General features: G+C 34.2%; 4 protein-coding genes across 4 annotated transcripts; 1 reads left to right on the forward strand and 3 right to left on the reverse strand.

The window, feature by feature from the left end:
• The first annotated feature begins 166 nt into the window (after window positions 1-166).
• On the forward strand, window positions 167-2,054 carry LOC141820181 (uncharacterized). The gene is made up of 2 exons (XM_074707456.1): window positions 167-648; window positions 979-2,054. The coding sequence occupies exons 1-2, from the start codon at window positions 225-227 to the stop codon at window positions 1,584-1,586; spliced, it is 1,032 nt and encodes a 343-aa protein (XP_074563557.1). The 5' UTR covers window positions 167-224; the 3' UTR covers window positions 1,587-2,054.
• Window positions 2,055-2,145: 91 nt separating this feature from the next.
• On the reverse strand, window positions 2,146-5,067 carry LOC141820182 (soluble inorganic pyrophosphatase-like). The gene is made up of 9 exons (XM_074707457.1): window positions 4,990-5,067; window positions 4,078-4,193; window positions 3,953-3,981; window positions 3,719-3,784; window positions 3,462-3,569; window positions 3,232-3,297; window positions 3,018-3,138; window positions 2,856-2,937; window positions 2,146-2,406 (listed from the first exon to the last, which is right to left on the reverse strand). Exons 2-9 carry the CDS (start codon window positions 4,187-4,189, stop codon window positions 2,364-2,366), a joined length of 627 nt encoding a protein of 208 aa, XP_074563558.1. The 5' UTR covers window positions 4,190-4,193; window positions 4,990-5,067; the 3' UTR covers window positions 2,146-2,363.
• Window positions 5,068-7,575: 2,508 nt separating this feature from the next.
• On the reverse strand, window positions 7,576-13,183 carry LOC141820238 (sm-like protein LSM3A). The gene is made up of 3 exons (XM_074707522.1): window positions 12,985-13,183; window positions 10,287-10,382; window positions 7,576-7,817 (listed from the first exon to the last, which is right to left on the reverse strand). Exons 1-3 carry the CDS (start codon window positions 13,099-13,101, stop codon window positions 7,737-7,739), a joined length of 294 nt encoding a protein of 97 aa, XP_074563623.1. The 5' UTR covers window positions 13,102-13,183; the 3' UTR covers window positions 7,576-7,736.
• Window positions 13,184-13,528: 345 nt separating this feature from the next.
• LOC141820198 (fructose-1,6-bisphosphatase, cytosolic) lies at window positions 13,529-18,448 on the reverse strand. Its single transcript, XM_074707479.1, has 12 exons — window positions 18,102-18,448; window positions 17,612-17,659; window positions 17,434-17,508; window positions 17,291-17,352; window positions 17,142-17,208; window positions 16,655-16,768; window positions 16,339-16,425; window positions 14,809-14,879; window positions 14,672-14,737; window positions 14,196-14,282; window positions 14,037-14,112; window positions 13,529-13,863 (listed from the first exon to the last, which is right to left on the reverse strand). Exons 1-12 carry the CDS (start codon window positions 18,258-18,260, stop codon window positions 13,750-13,752), a joined length of 1,026 nt encoding a protein of 341 aa, XP_074563580.1. The 5' UTR covers window positions 18,261-18,448; the 3' UTR covers window positions 13,529-13,749.
• Between the last annotated feature and the right edge of the window lie 4,417 nt (window positions 18,449-22,865).

Genomic DNA, 22,865 nt, shown 5'->3' on the forward strand with positions numbered 1-22,865 from the left:
TTAAAAATGAGAAATTAAAGTGGAGTGATTTAAGTATTTAGGAGTACTGATGCATGCTTATCGCCATGGATCGGGCACGTGGAGACACGTCCGAGAAATGGCGGCGGCACGTTTGTTTATTAACTATTCGATTTTGTAGATTGACTCGTTTGCTGTGTTAAGATCTTCCATCGTCGGGAGGAGGAGGAGGAGGACGACGACGAGAGGGAGCTTGATTGTATTCCATGCATGCGCATCAAAGTGGCGAAGCCACACCGCCGCAGGAGGCGGATGAAATGGAGGCGGCGATGATGGGCTACTCGTCGGCAATGGCGCCGGGGGACGTGCTGCTTTCGGCCTACCGCCGAGGTTGGGAGCTTTCGACTATGGTGTCGGCGCTGACGCACGTCGTGTCCGGGGATGTGCAGGTCGCGAGGAGGCAGCCGGCGGCGGCGGGAGTCGTCGTGGACCCGTTGTCGGTGGTGATCTCCTCTCCCTCGTCGTCGTCGTCGACGTCTCACTTAACGTCGGTGTACTCGCCGCCGCCTTTCAGCAGAACGGCGACGGCGCCGCCTGATTTGGCATTGAGGTACTACTACCAGGGTTTGGCTGGAGATCAGCAGGGAAGCTTCCAGGGAGAGGCACTGCAAGATCTAGCTGCTGTTTCAGGTGATCCATCAAATTTTAGTTTTGATTTCTTCACATAAAATCATAGTATTTCATGTGATTGATGCTCTGTTTCGGTCGGGTTCTTCATCATTTTTTCCATCTTCGTCGTCTCTCTTGTAAACTGGTGCTAAATTTGAGATCATCATCATCATCATTTATTGATTCAAACATTGCGTTCGTGTTTATTGTGTTTCTTGTTTCACATGTGATAACAGATGCACGATTATTGTATGATCGATCATTTAATATAATTTTTGCATAATACATTATGATTTAATGTACAGTAAACTATCTGTTAATGCTCGTCTACTCTTTGTGCTTGTGAAACAGAGCAGTATCAACAAGAAGGCTTGCGACCGATACTGATACCGCCGCCGGCTCCGGTGGCCATGACCCTGGGAGAGGCCTCACCTGCTTCGTCCGAAGGAGAAAGGGTGGCCACGCGACGCAAGTACCGCGGCGTGCGCCAGCGGCCGTGGGGGAAATGGGCGGCGGAGATCCGCGACCCCGTCAAGGCGGCCCGCGTGTGGCTCGGCACCTTCGAGACTGCGGAGGAAGCTGCGCGCGCCTACGACGAGGCCGCGCTCAGATTCCGCGGCAGCAGGGCCAAGTTAAACTTCCCCGAGAACGTCGGCCAGCTCCCGACGGCGTCCGGCCCGAGCGCCCCGGTGAATGACGCGGCCGCAGCGAGGGACTACCTGACCTACTCCCGGCTGTTGCAGGGGTCGCCGTCGGATGTTCTTCTGGATCCAGTCTTGTTGGCGAACTATGGCTCGGTGGCTAGCGAGAGCGGCGGCACTGTGCGCTCGCACTCGTTACCGGCGTCCTCTGTTTCGTTTTCCTCTTATTCTCCGTTCTACCCTTCGATGACAGAGCTTCCGGAGAGTTCTTGGATGGATTCCAGCCAGTTTCCTCCTCCATCATCTTCTTCCGGATAGGAATAGAAGTAGAACGGTCCTGTTCTTGCTCATCGCTTGCTTTCTCCTCTGCTTGAATCCCACTTTTCCTGTTCTTGAAATGCAACAGAGCTCATCTTCTGTCTCCCTCTCCCTCATTTTCGTCCTTCTCATTGACCGATATTTCTTTATCACGCCTCAAATCAGCGCACTGAAGATCTGCACTTCAGGCTTATGAGGCATTTTGAACAGATAAATCGAAGAAACAATTGAAAGTGAGCAAACCATAAATTCTAATTAAATCTTTGTTAGGAAACGAGGGGAAAAAAAGTTAGGAATAATTTTACGCATTCATGAAATTTAAGCATTTATTCTTTAAAGAAAGAGTTTTATTGAGATTCGATTCGTCCTTTTATTTTATTTTTTTCTTTCATTTTTTTTATACTTGGGATGTAAGGGAAGTAAAGGCATGTTAATATATGTGCTAAAAGAAGTGAAAATTGGATGGAAATGTTCGTCTCTCATTCTGGAAATAAGTGTCAAAGAATTCATTCAATATGAATCAGTAAAAATGTGAAACATATTATAAATGATATGCGGATTTAGATTACAATCTGTTTACAAGTAGGAATGAATCAACACACAACGTAAATATCTCAAGGCAATACGATCGATTTAATTAGAAGAAGGCAGAAAAAGCTTTCTAGACTTTATTTAGATAGGTATAGAAGATGCCAGAAAATGTTTTCAATAAGAACAATCTGCTCCTCTGCCTTGGTAGCTCTTCTATATAACAGCTATTAAAATTGTGCAGCCAATCTACTTCTTCGAGCTTTGATGTATATATTCAGCATAAAGATCCCTGCAATGACAATAACAATAAGGAATCGTCAGTCCCAATTATTTAAAATAGGCCACACGAATATTACCGGCATAAGAATTCAGAAAACTAAAGTTAAATAATTATATGATATGCACAAAATAAACGTGTTAGATATTTGGATTATAATATCTTAGTAGATGCTGAGTTTGAATTGTAGAAATAACCTCTTACAATATACGATAAGGCTGATCTTTCTCTGAGACCTTGTCTTGGAATGCATTGAGCTGTCCTTAATATCTTTGTAGATGTGTAGATGTGTTGGATAAGCTATTATTTACTGGGGTTTGATGTTTAAGTTTTTCTTATGAATGGATTTTTGACATACTGTAATTGAATCAATCAAAAGGGAATTTTTAATCGGTAAAAAGGAAAGAAAGGGTCAACATTTATGTAACTTTTGTTAGTGTGTGATATTTGAGCAAGCTTACATTGAGACTCGGATGGCTTTCTGAGCATCACTTGCGGGCAAGAATTTATCGACTGCAACCTTTTTGTTCTCATTTTTCTTGTCTGAAGAACATGTCAAGGACTTTGTCACACTGGAGAAAGGTATAAACATACTTATACTGGAAGCTCATATGAAAGGATACAGTCTTCAAAGAAGCTCTTTATCTCTGCAAGACGATGAGGAGATAACTCGCTGAGGTCATTGAAGTGGCGATACTCCGGATCATCAGCACAAACTGCAATGATCTTATCATCTTGCTCTCCCTGAGTTCCAGGAAAATTAGGCAGTCAATTGAAGTATTAAAAAGCATCCAGTTGCGAAATGACTCTTACTTTACTTTCTATCTGACTTCTTACCTGATCAATCATAGGCATAAGACCAATTGCCTTGGCTTGTAAAAAACATCCAGGAATAACTGGTTCCTAATCAAATATGGGCACTATCATCTAATAAACACCATTCTCATAAATGAAACAAACTAAATAGCACCGAAAATAAAGAAATAAAGTTTGTGGAGATAGCATTAACAAACTAATGCAACAGATTTGTAATAATAAATCACATGACAATAGACGCAATGTTCAACCTGCATGAGGACCAAAACATCCATCGGGTCATTGTCTTCACAAAGTGTACGAGGGATGAAACCATAGTTATGAGGGTAGACCACTGACGAGTACAAGACACGATCAACCTGGTAGTAGCAATGGAAAGACATTGAATGCTAAATAAATCAACAGAATAGTTCACACAAGAATATGTAATGGCATATCTAAAAAAACATCACTTGGACAGTATGTCTGACTCCTTATATTGACAAATTGTAAAAGAATATAAACAAACCATAATCAGCCCTGTTTTTTTGTCAAGTTCATATTTCACTTTACTTCCTTTTGATATCTCCACAACCTAATGCCAACAAGTGAAATCAATATCATCAGATAACTGCAGTAAATTATAAAAATGATATGACAAAGATCATTTACTTGAAATTAGTTTGCATTTGTCAAATAAAATATCATTTCTGATACTTTATTTTCTACATTTTATCAGTTAAAAGGAATAAAGTACACTCACCACATTGAACACACCAGGGGCCTCTTTACCTGGAGACAAATTCATGTTCAGAAACAGATACTGAGACAAATCAAATTAGCAGATGTGTAAATATTAGTGGCGCTGCTACTTTCGTTTTGGGTCACCTGTTTCAAGATCATGCCAAGGATGGGCAGCCACTGATCTCTTGGACAATGACGACAATATTCTTTCATTCAACTTTGGAGCTGCAACGTTCTCCTCCTGTTGTCCACTCATATTTCTATATACATAACAAGTAATAGTTGAGGAGATTGTAAGAATTTATCATTAACAAAAGTCCAAGGTAACTCATGATTCGTGAAAATATATAGAGAGAGAGGGAAAAAGCCTAATGTCAAACAAAGTTGCAAATCCAAAAGATGACCATTTGTTGCCCTATTATGGAAGTTAACTAACAATTGAACTTGTATCCAAACAAAGAATGAAAAATTACTAGACAAATATAAACAAATTACTTAACAAGTTGGAAAAGGATGTTATTGATTCATTTTTATGCTTGCATAATCATAGTGGTACTAATGAACCGTATACAAATTACAGGCTACTACAACCAACTGCATTTTATGCTTCCAAAGCAATGTAGAAGGTTTCGTCACTTAACAAGACCTCATAAAAACGAGTCCTTCATCAAGTTTACCAGCATTACTACAGCAGACCGATAATTCACGAATAGTTCAATGATTTCAATGCAAGTAAATGATCAAAATAAAGATTAGGGGAAAAAAAAGGAGACTAATCTAGCTCGTGGATCAACCTAAGTCGCATCATTACAACTTACAACCACCTTCGTTACATCTGCCGAGACTAACATTGATTTTAGAAAGACCTATTGCCGCACACCTCGATGAGGTCAAACTTGGGGATTCAAGTTATACACGGAATTCAAACTCGAACATTGAGCTATGGATCAAATGCAAGCAAGCAACCAAAAGCCAGATAGGTTAATTACCCAAAACACTTCAATCCAACGAACTACTAAAAGAGATTAAAGCAAACCGAGGGTGCGATGCTTTTACCTTGACGAAGGAACCGGAAGCGAGGAGGGCGTAGGGATAGGGATCGGAGAAAGAGAGAGAGAGAGATCGTCGCGAGCTTCAGACACGGATGCGGTTGAGGACGAGGCTCCGAGGGAGCATTTATAGGCTGGAACCCCTGCTTCACCTCCACCTCTGTGTCGACGAGTGAGGGCAGGAAGCCACGTGTTCACGTGTATCTTCTCGAAGATGTAAAGGAGGTATCCTCACCGTCGGTTATCCAACTCCCCACTTTTCTTTGTCATTTGGGTTTCGACGTTAATTATAGGAAAATTTTCAAAAATAAAAATAAATAAATAAAAAAGCGCCGCTTATTATCATTTTCGGACACTCTAATTTTTAAAAATATGAAAATAGTACTTTATTCCAAAAGTAATTTTATTTCAGTATTATTATAATAATTTTAATAAAACTATAGTAAATTTTGTCAAAATTTGCTATCTTTTAGTAATTTTATTCAAAACTATATATTATATCATAAAGCAATTCTAAACAAAACTACTATAATCATATCAAATAGAATTTTGATTTTGATTAAATTAGAGTAATTTTAATTAAATTACAAAATTATATAATATTATTATATATATAATGTATAATAATTTTAATTTAATTAAAATAATTTTACGTTGTAATAATTTTACTGGAATAAGGATATTTTGAAAATGAAAAAGTAGATAGGACGTACGTTATTTTTAATTTTTTAAAATCAAATCTATTATCAATGGTGAATATTATAATGCACGCTAATTATAAAAAATTCATTTTACCCCCAAAATTTTCGATTTTCTAAGTGCTTTTCAATTTTAAAATTATCAAAAATACTGCCCATCGTTTAAATTTTATCATTTCACATGTTAATCATTAATATTGATATTGTTACTTAACTTGATGAAGAAATAATATTGCACATTTGTGGTATATCGAATTATGTAGAAGAACTAATGACATTAATGATTAGGAGTGACAACAACGGATTAAAATTTTGATTAGATGATTTTAAAATTTTAAAGGGGCAGTTAAGAAACTTCTGATGGTAGAATAAAAAAAATTGTTTCAAAGAATTATTTTCTTAGGTTTAAAGGAGAATTTAAGAAATTTTGTCCATGCTGAATAAACTCTACCATGATCAATTTAAAATTTTGTCCGTGGTGAATAAACTCTATCATGATTGATCTAAAATCCGAATAAAGAGGATGGTTGAGTCAAGTTACCGGCAAGTGTAAAATAAAAATAAATGTTAAATATGGAAAGACATCTTTTGTTAAGTGTAATAAAAATTGATAATTCTTTTTTACTTGTGTTATATATATATATATATATATATATATATATATATATATTTTTGCATTTGAACGTAAAAATTAGTAACAAAATATATGTTTAGAAAAAAAAAGTACCTTCCAACATGAGTTGAATTATTTCATGTTTATTTTACTCATGTCAATGACAGTCAATCTCTCATTTAAACTAATTTATACTCTTTAACTATGTTAAATCAAGTTCCTAAATATTCTAATGATCAAATGGTCTATATTTGCTTAAATCATCAGATCAGATAGACCTGTCCGAGTATGTATACTTGGTGATCGTGTTAGCCCGTTTGATTTATAAGAAGAAGTTGATTTATAAGAAGAAGTTCTTAGTTATGACACATGCAATCGACTACTAATGGAACAAAGGCAAAGTTTAAAGAGCTTTATTCTTGTTTTAATTTCATTCTTCAGGTGTTTCCTTTATTGATTTTTATTATTTTTTCTGTCACAAGGAACATAGAACACATTTCTCAAAAAGCAATTGACAAGATTTTCCAGCGACGTAGACGATAAAAGGGAAAGTTGATGGTGGTGGCAATGTAGTAACAATAGGCTTCACAAGAGTGTGGTGGTGGCAAGTATCGACGATGGTGAGAAGAGCTCAGTAGCAATATGAGAGGAGAGGAGATAGATTAGAGAAGAGGCAGAGAGATCTAGAGACTGGGAGTCAATTTCAAATTAAGACAAATGTTCTATCAATAACTGACTGGTTTATTTTATACAGTCTAATTTTAATGACAGGTTTTGGCACCCTCTGTTTACTTCTTTGTTTTGGTATAGTTCTTAATTGTTGAATAATTGAACCACCTTTCTGGTCGATCAAATCTTTTCAATTTATGAAAAACAATGTGATATTTAAAAACAAAAAACAAAATCCACTTCGAAAGACGTAGAGTTCTTTCTCATTATTTCTTGCGAGCTGAACAACAATCAATCTAACAGCATTTCCCTGTTGGTTGGTACAATCAAAATTTTCAAGACGCGTAAAGGCAAACCATGAGACCGTAAAATAATAATGGCGAACCCCCACCAAAATGTAAATGTAATTGTAATTGAGAAGGAATTCGTAGGCCTGGAGTTCTAATGTTCCTGTTCCAATGTTCGCAAGGTTAGGCTGACCATCACAGAGCAAAGATAAACACCAATCAGTGTATTCACAAGTTGGACAACTGCATGATGCAAGCTCAATGAAACTCTGGCATCAAAGGCTCTCGCATCGCCCGATAATAATTCATACACAAAGCAAATCTCGTTGTATCAAATAAATTGGAGGTATTCAAATAGAAATCACAACCTTAACCATCCGGATATATTGATAGATCTCATGGACAATACAACTATTGAAAATAATTCAGTTAATGCAGTCACAGGCAACAACTTGGTGCATCACTAAAAACATCTCTCATTAAGTTGTCAGGCCGTCCTCAAAGGTGGAGAAACTAAAATGACTCCATCACCTCGGACAAAGAGAAATGGCACTGTTCGCCTGGTTGTCTGTTTTAACAAAAAGGGAAAAAATTGATTTTAAGGTTCAGAGTGACTTGGCCTCATCCAAAGTAACAGCATTTAAGACATAATAATGCAACATGGATTATTTCAGAAAATTGAACCTACATGATCCATGACAGTCCAGAATTACTATGCATAATAAACACTACAGACAGAAGAAGAGAGGAGAAAACTAATAAAGGAATTATAATTAACTTGAGTAGTTGAACTTGTATTTCCAATTCAAAATTTGGGCTCCTGAAATAAGAAGGCAGTTCTTTTATTTGAACTGGTTGTTGTATACATCTAGTCTTGGACATGAGTTGGTGTTCCAATTAGAAAAGCTGCTTGTTATGGTGGAGCCGCCATTGAATTGAGTTTCATATTCCTACAATTAGGAATAATTCTGTGCCACACGCTATGAATGGAACTTTGTATTCACAGAGATGTCAATGTTTTAAGAGAGGAAATTGAAATGACCTAGTTCTCAGTTATGAGTGTTTATCTATCTCCTCTACCCATATTTGATACACACTATGACATGAACACTTGCGAATGTTAAATACAGACCTGAGACCCAAATTCAAGCATTTAAACAAGTTGTCACAGGTCACAGCACCCTAACTTGTGATCAACACTAATCACAATGGAGCATTTTTAATCTTTGGTTCTAGTGTAGGCTTACACTATTTCAAGATATTTGCCCTGCAGATGCCTGTTTACTCTACTTAAAAAATCCTGTTTACACATTTAAGATCCAATACTTAAATGAAAAATATGAGGGTGAGAAACAATATTTTATATATACAGCTCCATCTTTTATGTAGATTTTTTGCACTTTCCATCCACTTCCTTTTATCTTCCATCTTATTATATCATGCATCCGACTAATTAGAAATTAGCCCACATGTGGTCCTCATTATTTCCAACTTGCAATACTGCACACTTGTTTCCCATTTTACCCCTCCCACCAACCACTATGGTGTTGGATTTTAAAGAACAGCAACACTTTGGTGCTGCATAAATCCTAAAATCAACACCACTGTGTAGTAGTGTTGTATTTTGAAAATCAGCACCATTATGATGTTGTTCTTTGAATGCAGCACCACAATGATTGACGGGAGGGATAAAATGGGAAATAAGTGTGCTTTTTGGGAAATGTGAAAGCTAGGTGTGCCTTTTCAGAATGCCGCAACTTTAAGTATGCCCTTTGGTCAATTATTGTATATGAATTGTAGCACACCTATCTTGACAGCTAAATACCCTTTTAAAGGGATAGTTTGACCAAAACCAAGATTTAAAATTTCAAATTGTGTCAGAGTTTCGATTTATAATCAGAACGATACAGTTTTGATATCATATCTATCATGCTGATACAATTTCAGTATTTTTAAATACAAAATATATTAATTAAAAATATTTTAATTATAAAATATATTAATTAAAAAATTATGTTAATTAATAGTTGATTATTATAGATGTTTACTATTGATTATATTTGAGATATTAAATGTTGAATTTAAATTTTGATGTTATCTAATGAAATCCTTAATGTTTATTGAGTAAAAGTTGATTTAGGATTAACTGGAATACACAACATGGCAAGATCAAGTTGGTGAATTTATTTTGAGCAGTTTAAAATTAAATCAAATTTATATATATAATAATTGAGTTCGTTAGTAGTAGTATATTTTATAAAGTTAAAAATTATATTATATTTAATTTTTTTTATCTTTCTTAAGAATGTCTCCTTAAAGGTTTTTTTCTCTATGTTTACTTCATGGACAAATAAAGAAGGAAAAAAGATAATCATCCTTAAAGAGATTAAGAGAGGTTTTTTTTCTCCATTTACCTTGTGAAGAGATGGAGAGAAAAAAATTACTCATCCTCGCTCTACTCTTTACTTCATTCAGCAACCTACTATGCTGCCACCAAATGCAACAAAGAGAGTAGAGAGCAAAAGGTCCTCCTAAGCTAATCCTGTATCAGCACAATCTTTGATCTCAATCCATGAGTCCAAGTGTGTCATTCGAAGAGGTAGAGGTTTGTCTGCATAGCTATCATAATCTTGCTGCTACGGCCAGGCCTCAAAAAGCGTTATGAATCAACATTACATTCTATCTTCTTGTCTTCCAACTTTCATGTTTCTTGTTATTTGAAGTATTGACACGGTATATAAGCAGGTAAAGTATAACAAGTCTGCCGCTTTCAACATTAGACTCTCTTTAAACTATCTAGACTCAGTCTCACCAGTATATTTACCACAGGATGCATTACTATCCTTCTTTGTTCCCAAAATCATTATGCATGTAGATAGGCATGCATGCACTATTGCAATGAAGTAGATCTGATAAGTTTGGACAACTTTGTCCATTTGCAATACTGAATCATATACATAGAAAAATTATAGTAGAATAGTTATTGTTCCATTGTATGAAATGAAGAGGAAGAGAGGAAAAGCTAGTAGAAATTTACCCGAACAATTTCTTCATAGGTCTCATCATCAATTTCCACTGTAGTTAGTATCTCTTCAACGTCACCAAGAATCATGTTTAAATGCTGGTCATAAGCCTGAAACAGAATGTTGAAATCTCACGGGTTTCAGTATTTAGATCTTAAAAAAATCAAGAACAGAACATTATAGATAACAATAGAACTACAAAATCAGGGTAAAGAGGCAATTGATAGCAAATAATAAGAATATTCTATTTGAATAGTCAATTGGGAAACAAACTCCGACTAAAATATCCACACAATATTCTCATTAAAACAAAAGGTAAGAATAATACAGGAACATCATGTAACCTATGATTATTTAAAGAAAAATAAGAGTTCTGTAATCTTGGATATATTTGATTCCTTTCTACCTACTGTAATGGCAACCTATAAAACATCTAAGTAAGCACATAATTACATCTTCCATAAAGAACTACCATAAACTCGAAATCATGTGCAGTTAATATAACAAAAAAATCTAAGCAAGAAGCTGCACTTAAGTTATGAAAAAAGAAGAACTTCAAATAAATATGGGGGAGGATGTATCAAGACTAAAAGAAACTTATTCCTACCTAAACTAGTAAGTCAACCAGAGTTAAGAAGTAAATATAAGCTTCCCCATGATATAAGTGAAATCTGAAAGAAACCAGACCTTCGATTCATTTCTTGCATTTCTAATGATACATTTATTACCTTCTTCAAAACTCCTAGTTTAGAGTATTTTCCCCCAATTCCCACCCCGAGTTAGCTTTAACAAAATTATGCCCAATTAATATGGTATTATCAACAACAATAAAAATTCATCCAACATACAAATCCCAGGCAAGGTTTTCAAGTCAAGGTCTGTACCATGAATCATTTTGGTAAACTGTTTTGGAGAATTCCCAAATGAGAACAATAAGGATTAGGTAAAATTACAATATATGCTAAAAAAGTACTTCTACTTGTCCAGAATAATTTGATATCCTATAATGTATAAAATAATCTTATATTCCATTTAATACCATAATAATACAGATGGAGTAAGTTGAATTTGACTCCTAAACATGCTTATAGCTTACATCAATCACCAAGCACAAATTATTGTTATTTCATTTTATTAAGAAAATAAAATGGCCAATATAATAGAAAATGTCGTCGTCAATTTTTTTGACATAGAAAGTGCATTGTTAACTTTATCCTCACTGTTGATCTCAATACAATTGACCATGTTGTGTAAAGGGTGGAACGAAGACAACTTTGACATGATATAACTTTTATGTCTTTCACCCTCATTGTCATCTGGTATATTGATTTGACAAGACTTGTTCTTCTTAATCCTTACCGGGTATCAAGTCCACATTTGCTATCATCAACACTGAGTCTACATGTGACAACATTTTCTTCTATGTTAACATTGACTTCGAGATTATATTTACTTCAACCTTTATATCATTATCATATAAGATTAATCTTTTCTTTCTTCTTTCATGATGACTTTGGTTTAGTTTAATGCCATAATGGGTTAGAGTTACTTTTGATTTGTTAAATTAACTTTAGGGGTGTATTTCCTACAAGAGAAGAAAACATTGGCAAAAGCAAGGTGAGAACAAATTTCCTAGCAATCCTTTCCTTCTGTTTTCCTTTGGCAGAAAAAAAAAAGAGGGAAGAAAAAGACTGGAAAAAACTTTTCTTAATTTTTTTAATACTTCTTCCATCCAATTTGAGAGAAAATGTCACCCTCGCATACAATGAAGCTCAAATCCATACTTAAAAATTCAATTTTTTTTTTCAAATACAGTTTTAATATATGTCTATTCTATACTTTTGATAAATAAAATTATAAATTTATGTTTCGATATCTTCTTCCTTCAAAGAGACAACCAAACAGAAAACTCAACTTCTTTCCGTCCCTCCAAGGAAACCATAATTAGGGAAATATTTTTCATATCCTTTTCCTAGTTGTTTCCTTCCTCGTTGGAAACTAGACCTTAATGGTCTTAGAATCATATAAAAGAACCATATTAAATCCTATTGAATTAAACAGAATCCTCCTAATTCTTTTAAATTCAAGTTCATATGTAAGATTTGTGCCATTTTACATGTGAACCCTAACCAATTTCGTATGATGCAAATTTGACAACTATGACGCGAAGGAGAAATATCCATCACAAAAGTAAAAAAAAGAAAAGCATTAAATTTGAAATAATGGGCTCGTACAGTAATAGGATCTAAAGGCACAATGTTGCTTTTACAGTTGAATGCCCCAACATTAGTCAAAAAGTGACCAATCTAACATACACATGTTTCATCAAACAGCAATCAGCATTGCTTCTAATTTCTAGATATTAGTTGAACACATAAGACTTTTCAGAAGAGTATAGAGTCACACGCCCCTTTTAGCATACGTAACTTCCTAATTGTACTCTAAAAAGTCCAAAAGTAGAAGAAAGATGTCAATCAGCCATACAAGAAGGCATAGAAGTCCAAAAAATTAACTTCCAGGAGTAGAAATATTATGCCATGATTTTCATCCAAAGGCCAATGCAGTCACAAACAAATTCTTCCTTCGATGGATTCCAAACTAACGGATCAAACAATAGAAGAATATAACGAAGTATGGCAAAGGAATCAGTTCAATCAGTTGGAGAACAACAAACTTGAACGAGAGAGAGAGAAGGTCGAGTTATTTACGAACGTGAAGCTTTCCTCGAAGTTCTCGGTCGGATCGGAGCTTGACGTAGATGCGCTCGTCTAGGCTTAGCCTGATGAGATCGAGAGGCTCCTTGACGGTGCTCTCCTCTTCGGTCGCCATGAAATGAGCCCAAGAGGAAGCTCTTTGTCGCCCTCTGCGGCCACCTTCGCGTTAGGGTCCGCCGACTGATTAGGGTCCGCCTTCTCCGTATCGATTACAAAGGGAAATGTTTAGCATTTTCACTATATATAAGTTGTCGAGGGCTTGTTCGCTAAAAAGTGATGGGTAGATTTATGTTGTTTAAAAAATAATATATCTCATTATGGATGTCTTTCTTAGATTATTAAAAATTCATTTATAATAAAAAATTGTAACATATATTATTTATATGCTAAAATATTTTAGAAAACTATCAAAAGTATCATAAGGTTTGAATTTCAAAAAAATAATAAAGAAAATTGGATTGTATATTGTATAATGAATTTATAATAATTAAAGTAGATTTTTGAAAATTACAATCTAGAAATATTATGATGTAAGCAGTATCTAACAACTATAGCACCTAAATAACATTTCTATTCATCCCAAGAGTGGATTAATATATGTAGACCAGTCGCTTGTTGGTAGTTCCAAACAAAAACAAAAAACCTAACAGAAAATCAATGGACTTAGATGCTGTAATGAAGTGAGAATATAGGCCTGAGATTGATTCATGCTTGATGATGACAGTATTTCTTAGGATAGTAAATTCAAAGACTAACAGAAGCATCAATCGTTGCTTTCTTCAGCGGCATACAGCGCTTTAATCTCCTCAACATCATCGTAGCTGCCTAGAAATATGGGTGACCTCTGATGAATTTTCGTAGGAACCAAGTCAAGAGCCTGCACGAAACATGGGCACTTCAAGTACTATGTTTGATCGATATAATTCCATTAACTTAAGTCCTAAGCTTTAAGCTAATGGTTTGTAATTAGTATGTAGATAAGTGGCAGTTTCACAAAAGAATAGTTGATTATGTACTGCAAAAATGAAAAATCATGGATACTCTACGTACCCGTTGCTTTCCAGTGAAAGATTGACCACCTGCTTGTTCCATCAAGAATGACATAGGGAAGACTTCGTATAAAACACTGTTAGGGTAAAGGATTGCAAAAGGAATTGTGCATCAGAGTAATGTAGAAATATGTTATTGCAAACCTGAATAAATGCATACCGTAATTTCCCATCAGGACTCTTCTTGTCAGAAGGGTATAAAAAGATGCCTCCATAAAGCAGGGTTCGATGTATATCAGCCACCATGCTGCAGTGAAGATCATGAAACATAACCAAGTGATAATAAAATACAGCATTTAGACATTGTATAACCTATTTTCTTGCTTATCAGAAATATATGGAAATTAATATGAAAGTTTCTTGTTAGAGCCTATTCCTTGTGTATGTGATATTACCTAACTATACGGCATAAAAGAAAGATTATTTCCTATAACTGTAATAGTATCATCATTCAAGTCAGAAGTGGATGTGCCAAAGTTCAAACAATAAGTGTGTTTTTATTATATAAATAAGCACAACCACTATGACAAATCTCTGATGTGTCTACATCAGTGAAGTATTCGTATAAAACTAAAAGAGAAAATCACAATCTTCAACTTTATGAAAATATAACAAGATAGCTAAAGGAGCATTCACCTTCCAATGTATCTCAGAGATTTTGGTGAGGAGCCCTCATTGGGGAATTTGCATTTTTCCACGTACCTAAAAAACAAGGAATGATGACAGATTTTCATTAAAGAATTTGTGGAAATTATATAAATAGATATACACACTTTGTTGTAGGTCGATCCCAATTCTTGGCATTGCCTTCATTCACTGAATATATTTTGCCTTTCTTTGGTATCTACAAGAAAAATCAACTGCTTGGTTATAAATTCTTAAGTTTTAAAGCACTTCATGTAACAATTACAAGAAGACAATTTCAGTAAATGATAGAACCTGTTTATACATAACATAAATACAAACTTTTGAGTAGCATAACTATAATGGTCCAGTTCAAACTCTACTGGCACTAACCCCCTTCAAAATCTCTTTCCTATACCCCATAAGCATTCAATCACATATACCTTCCGGATCTATCTGCATAGCTCAAATAATTGGTTCAACCACTCAATCTACTCCATAAATGTCACAGAACTGTTATAAGCCTACCAATCCTTGCATACCTTTCAGCCCTGTGACTCCAATGATTCCATCTTTTGGAATCTCTCCTCCAATGACCTTGAATTACTTGTCAAATCCACCTACAACCTCATATTCCAAGGTATATTTTATCTCTGGTCTACAACCTTATTCTTTCTGGACTCCTACAAAAGTTAAACTCTGGTATTTGGTTGAACATAGCATGCAACATGAATCAAAATAAAGTACATATAAATATTTTTTAAAAACTTACAAATATTTTTAAAATACTAGATTTTTAATTTTTTTTACTTTCCATATGCAGAGTGACCAATAAGTATTCATTTGCACATATTACATCTTGTAAGAGAAGATTATTTACCATATATTCCTTTTACTCATTTGATTATTCATTATATTTCAATTGAAAAAAATAAATGCAAACTCGGCAACCATCTACTTCATATCTAGTATATCCTGAAAGATGATCTAGGTAAGACAAGTGCAAATTAGAATAATAAGCAACTATGAAGTATAATGCATATGCAAGGATATGTAGTGAAATGAATATGCAAATATGGCCACAGCACACTTTGTAAATAGTGATTCGAGTATTCTACTATTGGGTTAGTCTTCATGTTCATCTCCACATTAAAGACCTTTTTTGTCAACACAACTTCATCATCTGACCTTGCTCTCTTTGCTTCTCCTAGCAGGAAACTACAACTTCCCTACTTTTCACCTGCCGCTTCACAATCATCATTTGGTCGAAGATCACACAAACAACCTCTCAAACTCTTTGCTGAAGTTTTGTTGGAGAATCATCTCTCTCCTCCAAATCTCTAAGAATTGGACTACTGTCATTTCTCATCCTTGGTTGAGCTTTGCCTATTTGGTGAAAGTGTAAGAAATGGCCCTTCCAGCCACTCCTCTCGGCCACCATTTATGGTTCTTGGCGACCATTAGAATTATCTTCATTTTGGGCTTCCTACAACTTTTATTCTCCATAGTATATTTATTTATCTTAATTCCGTGTAAGTTTATCTCTGTAGAGTTTGCAGGACTGTACAATACCTGTAGTTAATTTATTTCATGGGCATTCTAGTGGAGTAATGCTCCACCTCTTACTCAAAATAACATATCAATTGACAATATCAGATGGTAAATCAGATTAAGATAACCTTAATATATGGATGAGTAAGTATGAACTCCCCAAGGGAAGGATCAAGAGTGAAACCATTCACGCCACTTCCAGTGCTCAATACAAGCTGCATTTTAAAGATAAAAGTTTGAGGATAATAATTAAGGTAATATGATACTGCAGGAAACATAGGGAAAAACAGAACACAATGAATATACCACTCAGCTTATGCTGAATAAAGCAATTTTCCATCAAGTTAAAATATAAAAGTGACAAGATTTTGATCCTACTTATTCCCAAGCCTGAAGTGCAATGTAGAAGTAGGTTGAAAGGTAAAGTCAATTATGTTGATTTACCGTGCAAGAACTGCCATACATGCAATACCCAGCTGCTAGCATATTCTTCCCAGGTTGTAATACATCATCTAAAGTCACATTCTCCTTGTCTTTAACCATGTAAATGCCAAAAATCTAGAGAAGGAAACAACAACCAGTAAGAGAAGGAAGTTTGCATAGATCTGGAACTAAAATAGGACAAAAGTTTACTAGTTGCATGAGGTAATATCAAGGCAGAACAATCTTTTGAAATTGCAAGTCAGTATAATTGTATCTTTAGTCCACCAAAATCCAGCTTTTATGATTTAAATAACCTACTCCATGTTTTGCTGAATGAGGAAGCACTTATATCAGTAAAATCAATTTATATGATGGAAAACTAAATGATAATTATTCTTTTTATCACCCATTGAGATTTGATAATGAACCACGGCTTTAAACAAAGGATTTACTAAACATTCACATGAAGTTGACAAGAACATTATGAGTGTAAAGGTAAAACCCATACTGTTCCAATGGAGACACCACAGTCGATGTTTGAGGAACCATCCAGTGGATCAAAGACCACACAGTATCTGCAAAAGCACAATAAACCACAAAAATTGTTAAGGACTAAGATGATTCACCGATATTCAATAAGAGGAATGAAATACACACCTTCCACGCAGAGATGGATCCACAAAAGTAGCCTCTTCATCCTCTTCCGAAACTAGAATGCACTGAGAATCACTGAAACAGGATTATTAATCATATACCAGGCCAAATAATCAACGAGGTCACCCAAATCCTTGAAGACTCACGGTTCTCCCACTGCTTATCAAAGCTTTGACAAAGACTTCGTTGGAAAGCACGTCAAGCTTCTTCTGCTCTTCGCCCTGGAAAGATGCACAGAAACACCAAAATAAAGTTCCTATTCCTGTCTGCAATAAATAAATTAAACAGGAATTAAGGGGATACTTTAGGTCAGAAAATGCACACCTGTACATTCGTCTCCCCAGCAAGTCCTATGAGCTTAGCAAGCCCGGCCTGTTACAGAATAAAGAAAGAAAAAGACGAACTTTACTAATATATATTTATGTGTGTATATAGCGAAAACCAAGAGAGTGACATTCTCCAATTGAAACCAGATTGTAGTGTTTGGAAGGTACTGAATTTTCTTTTTTTTCCCTTTGTTTTTGAAAAAAAAAAGTGAAAAGATTTTTCTTTTGTTTCTGAAAATAAGTAGTCAAATGTAGAACCTAATCAATTTGAAACGTAATCCAAATGACAAAAAGTGTATTTTTTTCCCCTAAAGACAAATGAGGGGAAATTGTATAAGAGAGGCAGGAATTGTCCATCTCCTCGTTCTTCTATTTGAACATGAAGACAACCCAAAACAAAACCAAGTATTATCGAATGGGATGAGATGGAGTCGAGGGAGAAAGGGCAAAATAAACAACTAGAATCGGTCGATCAGAAAAAGGCTGGCCTTGTTGACGGCGGTGCAGACGAACTTGCAGCCGAGGACGATGTGCGAAAGGAGGATGCTGAAGTCGCCACGCGATTCCGGGTACCGCGACTGCTCGTTGAGCACGTACCTGGTGATGGTCATGAGGTCGGTCCGGTGGGCATCCGCCTCGTGATCCATGACGCTAACCCTCTTTCTCGGCAGCGAGCGACTGAGATCGATCTCACAAGCCTTACCTTTAGAGATGCCTACGCTTGTACATATATAGAGCGAGAGTCGATTGGAAGAAGAGGAAGAAGAAAAAGATGAAGAAGAGGCGGAGAGAAGGATAGGGATTCGGCGGTTGAGGTGCAGATAACGCCCCTCCGGTGGCCGCTTCCGGTCTCTCTCTCCTCTGTCTCCCCCTCTGTCTCCCCTTATTGGCAGATACGTTCAAACAGTTGGAAGCGTGTCGGAGATGAAGGGATAGCGACGAAGCGATCGGCGTCAGCTATTACTCAGTCATACGCATATTAATTATCTATTAATCCCTCCTTATAAGCAGCGTATGGGCTTCTTTGATTGTTATCTATATATAATAGATAGATTATCTTTAAATGATTTATCTATTAAAATTATTTTTTAAATGATTTATCATGTATAACTTTTATGTATATATCAATTAGTTTGATTGAATTAATTATTATGAAATAGATTTATTAAAATGGATAAGAATTGAATCTTCTTTAAGATAATACGGTCCTTCGTAATGGTGCAACAGGTGATCATGTGAGACCGTTGCCCATTGCATGTGATGTGCACAAGTCTTTAAAAATAAAAGAAATATTGTTGAACTGATGATTTGAACTACTGATTCATCGATTATTTTTTTGATCTGAATCAGAACATGTCCGACCCTAGTTAGATCGATTCCAATTCAGATCCATGTAATCGGATCAATGGATAACCGATCCGTTGATCCAATTATGAGTCCGGATTAGGTCACATTCAGACACGTTTTGGGATTGAATCTATTACCTCAATAAAAGGTATAATCCGCCATCCCAGTAGTCCCACATGGTAGCTCCTATGATCATATGTGAGGAGGTAAATCGAAAAACTGTAATTGACCACAATGGAGGGAGATATTGCCTCGGCTTGGGATCGGATCTATTACAATCTATAATAAATATAAATTTAAGAAAATTAAATTTTAAACCCATTAAACTACTCTTGATATTTTTCAAAGTATCATCATGTTATTTCACACCATTAACACGCGCTTACTTGACTTGTTCCAATAATAATAATAATAATAATAATAATAATAATAATAATAATAATAATAATAATTATTATTATTATTATTATTATTATTATTATTATGGCTTCCAAATTCGTGGACTCATTATTAGGTGGATTAATAGTCGTAAGAACCAAAAGATAATGACAAGAATTTAATTTAAAAATTCTTAAGGTGCATGGTGATAGATAATTGAAACGGAATCGGAATAATTCTTTTTATATAATTATAGTTTAGTGTTTTGATGACAATTCGAGATGGAATAATTAAAATTCTAAGCAATGTCTTATTCCACTCGGCTATTCCATGCTTTAATATGGATAAAATTACGTACATTCCACCTCCTTACAATCCAAAATTTATTAACAAATTATCAGTTCAAAATAATTTTAAAAAAAATCAAGTGAGTTAATTAGGTTAGATAGAAGGATTTGTAAGACTGAGTGAGTCAAACTAGGCAAACTGAGTGCATTAGACAAGTAGGTTGTGTCAGTAAGTTATTTGAGCCAACAAACCTAGCCACGTAAATGAGCTAGCTAGGGGCTAAACTAATTAGATGTGTTGGTTTAGTCAAATGGCTCGATTAGGAATCGACCTTAAGATTTTATTATGGCAACACTCATGACAAATCAATTGAGGTTGGAGTAGAAAATTTTTATTCATGTTTTGATATAAAAAAAGATAATAAATTAATGAGTTAATTTAACTTAAATATATTATCTAATATTAAAATTTAGATTCGAATCACATTCAATTTAATCAACTCAATTTGACTAAGAAAGGTTGATCGGATTCAATTTTCCCCATATCTAGTATAATATTTATAAATAAGGTTAAACTCTAATATCTATTGAATTTTCATTCATTTATCATCAAAATTTAACAAAGTATAATTCTGAATACCTACATAGATTAAAAAAATACTAGTTTGACTAAGAAATTTTCAGCCATTCTGTCTCTTATGTAACCATTTGAGACAATAGCCTTTATGTTATTAACTTAAAAGTTAGTGGTTATTCGTGTTAGCTATATATATTGAAGTTGATTCTAGATTTGTAATAAAATATGTGCTAGATTTAATAATTATGTTTCAATTTGTTTTAGAAAAAAAAAATTCTTGCTTCTTTTTCCTTTTTGTGTGGGTAGGTAGATACAACCAATATTAAGTCAAAGCATGCACATCTCATTAAATAAATGGTTGATTCTCATAACACTTGCACTTTCATGCTCACCACGAAGATGAAAGATCACAACCACTAAGCACGGGAAGAAGATGAAAGCCTTTGCCTTGCCCCTTGGGACAAAAGCTAGATAAGGCTATAAGAGCATACAACACTCTTTTAAACTATGGAATGTTCCCTCTAACCCATTGTGGATATCAAAATTCAAAAAGCTAGATCGAAAGTTGTTCGCAAAAGGCATTCGTGTGGTGGAGAGGTAGAGTTGGAGGCGAAGGGCTTTCTCATGACCCGACGACTATAAATAAAGTTAGAAATATCATTTTGTTTATTGATGTTAGATATTCTACTACATCGGATGCATTGAGAGTTGAATGAGACAAGAAACTTGATAGAAGAAATTCTTATGATGGAAGGCAACTACGGGTGAATTGAGAGTTGAATTAAATTTTTAGGTTGACTAAGTGTTAGTCAACTAAAGCATGATTCCCATAATTTATTTCAAAAATACCCATTGACCCTAGCGCTGCTATAGAAGCCACTAGTAGCTTCTACAATATGTAGTAGCTATCAAGTAGCTTATGCAATATGTAGAAGCTACTGGGTAGTTGCGATAATGTGTAGAAGCTACTCAGTAACTGCTATAATATATTTAAGATGAATTTATGATTTAAGATTTGTATAGAAGCTACCCAATAGTTGCTATAATGTATAGGCGTTACTCTATATATAGCTACTGCACCGTGTACTGAGGTTAGGGGTTAGGATCTCTGAAACTATTATATCAAAATATTATTTATTAATCTGATCAAAATTATTTAAACTTCATCAAAATTATTTTAAAATAGTTGTAAAAACTATTATATAACTGCTATAATCCTAAATTTTAAATCCTAAATTCATCATAAATACATTGTAGTAGCTACTTGGTAGCTTTTATATGGTATAAATTTTAAATCATAAATTTTAAACTCACTTTAAATACGTTATAGCAGCTATTGATAGCTTCTACAATATCTAGAAGCTATCAGGTAGCTTCTACACTACAACAACATTGGGTATAAGGGTATTTTCAGAATAAAATCATGAAAAAAATTCCCATTTGATTTTTTTTTTGGGAAAGAAATGTTCATCTAATGATTTTTTAAATTTGAGGCGTTCTTTTGATTTTTATTTTAAATTCTTGCATTTTGAAATATATATAAACATATCGTTTTCTTAAAAATATTATGATACTAGCTAGTAATAAGTAAAAGATCAACCTTATTAATTCTCATATGTCACCGAATATACCGGAAGAAAATTGGGCAAAATCAAACACAACATCGCTTATTATCATTTTCTTCAAAAGATATCCTTTTTAAAAATATCAAAATAATATCTTATAATGTTTTAATCTAAAAATAATACTTTTATTCTAATATTGTTATAGTAGTTATGAGTATAACTAGGTAGAGCAAAATTATTTTAATTTGATGAAAATTATAATAAATATTTATTTTAATCGTATAACTTACTCGTTGCACCAATTAATAGGACTCCGTCTAATAATTTTGATAAAATTGAAAAAAATATGAGTCGGTTTACTTTAACACTATGTAGTTAATTAGTATGATTGTATCTACTATAGGTAGTAGATAAATTATAGCTACTACACATTACAATAATTTTTAAGATGAAAAATATATATAATAGACATCGTTTTAATAATTTTTTAAAAAGAGGTGATCTGGCCTAACCAAAACAACAATAATAAGAAAACCTTTTTGATTTTTACTAAAAAAAATTGTTATGTCATGATATCGTCATATTTTATTTGATATTTTTTAAATCTTCCATTCAATTTTTATAAATATTTAAATTGCACGTTATAATACTTTCAAAATTATCAAATTATACATCTTTTTTTTCAAAAATACCTCTCTGATTGTCCGTGCTAATGCTACATGCTCGTCCGATGCACTTGACCCATTGAAATACATTTAAAATCTTAAAAAAATGGATTATGTTATATATTATATAGCTATTATTTATCTTCTTTAAAATAAAGTTAATTTTTTTCTTCACGTAGGCTAATAATTAAGGTGTGAAATCAAAATTACAGAGCATAATTACAGCGAGGAGAGTCACAATAATATATTATTCTTATTTTGATTAAATTAGTTCATTAATAAATTTTGATTATAATTTATTGATGATCATATATAATTCAAAAAAAAATTAAACATGATTAGAGCCATAAGAATTTTAGGAATGTAGATATTATTTTTTATTAAAAATGATAAATTTAAATCCATACTTTATGATAAAATTATAGAAGATTAA

Source organism: Curcuma longa, unplaced genomic scaffold (assembly GCF_044706935.1).
Source record: "Curcuma longa cultivar G26 ecotype Majalengka, Jawa Barat unplaced genomic scaffold, ITB_CL_G26_1.1 utg2798_np1212_758248_RagTag, whole genome shotgun sequence".
In the NCBI taxonomy this organism is placed as follows: domain Eukaryota; kingdom Viridiplantae; phylum Streptophyta; class Magnoliopsida; order Zingiberales; family Zingiberaceae; genus Curcuma; species Curcuma longa.

What these genes read in the sequence shown, in the direction of transcription:
- LOC141820181 (XM_074707456.1), top strand. Translation starts at nt 225, where the DNA reads ATGCATGCGCATCAAAGTGGCGAAGCCACACCGCCGCAGGAGGCGGAT. An exon ending in AGATCTAGCTGCTGTTTCAG is followed by an intron (nt 649 to 978) that starts GTGATCCATCAA and finishes CTTGTGAAACAG; the next exon opens with AGCAGTATCAACAAGAAGGC.
- LOC141820182 (XM_074707457.1), bottom strand. Translation starts at nt 4,189, where the DNA reads ATGAGTGGACAACAGGAGGAGAACGTTGCAGCTCCAAAGTTGAATGAA. An exon ending in ATGTTTTGGTCCTCATGCAG is followed by an intron (nt 3,298 to 3,461) that starts GTTGAACATTGC and finishes ATATTTGATTAG; the next exon opens with GAACCAGTTATTCCTGGATG. An exon ending in TTATGCCTATGATTGATCAG is followed by an intron (nt 3,139 to 3,231) that starts GTAAGAAGTCAG and finishes CCTGGAACTCAG; the next exon opens with GGAGAGCAAGATGATAAGAT.
- LOC141820238 (XM_074707522.1), bottom strand. Translation starts at nt 13,101, where the DNA reads ATGGCGACCGAAGAGGAGAGCACCGTCAAGGAGCCTCTCGATCTCATC. An exon ending in AACTTCGAGGAAAGCTTCAC is followed by an intron (nt 10,383 to 12,984) that starts GTTCGTAAATAA and finishes ATTCTGTTTCAG; the next exon opens with GCTTATGACCAGCATTTAAA. An exon ending in CCTATGAAGAAATTGTTCGG is followed by an intron (nt 7,818 to 10,286) that starts GTAAATTTCTAC and finishes TTGTTAAAACAG; the next exon opens with ACAACCAGGCGAACAGTGCC.
- LOC141820198 (XM_074707479.1), bottom strand. Translation starts at nt 18,260, where the DNA reads ATGGATCACGAGGCGGATGCCCACCGGACCGACCTCATGACCATCACC. An exon ending in TGGGATCGACCTACAACAAA is followed by an intron (nt 14,738 to 14,808) that starts GTGTGTATATCT and finishes CTTGTTTTTTAG; the next exon opens with GTACGTGGAAAAATGCAAAT. An exon ending in CTTTCACTGGAAAGCAACGG is followed by an intron (nt 13,864 to 14,036) that starts GTACGTAGAGTA and finishes TGTTTCGTGCAG; the next exon opens with GCTCTTGACTTGGTTCCTAC.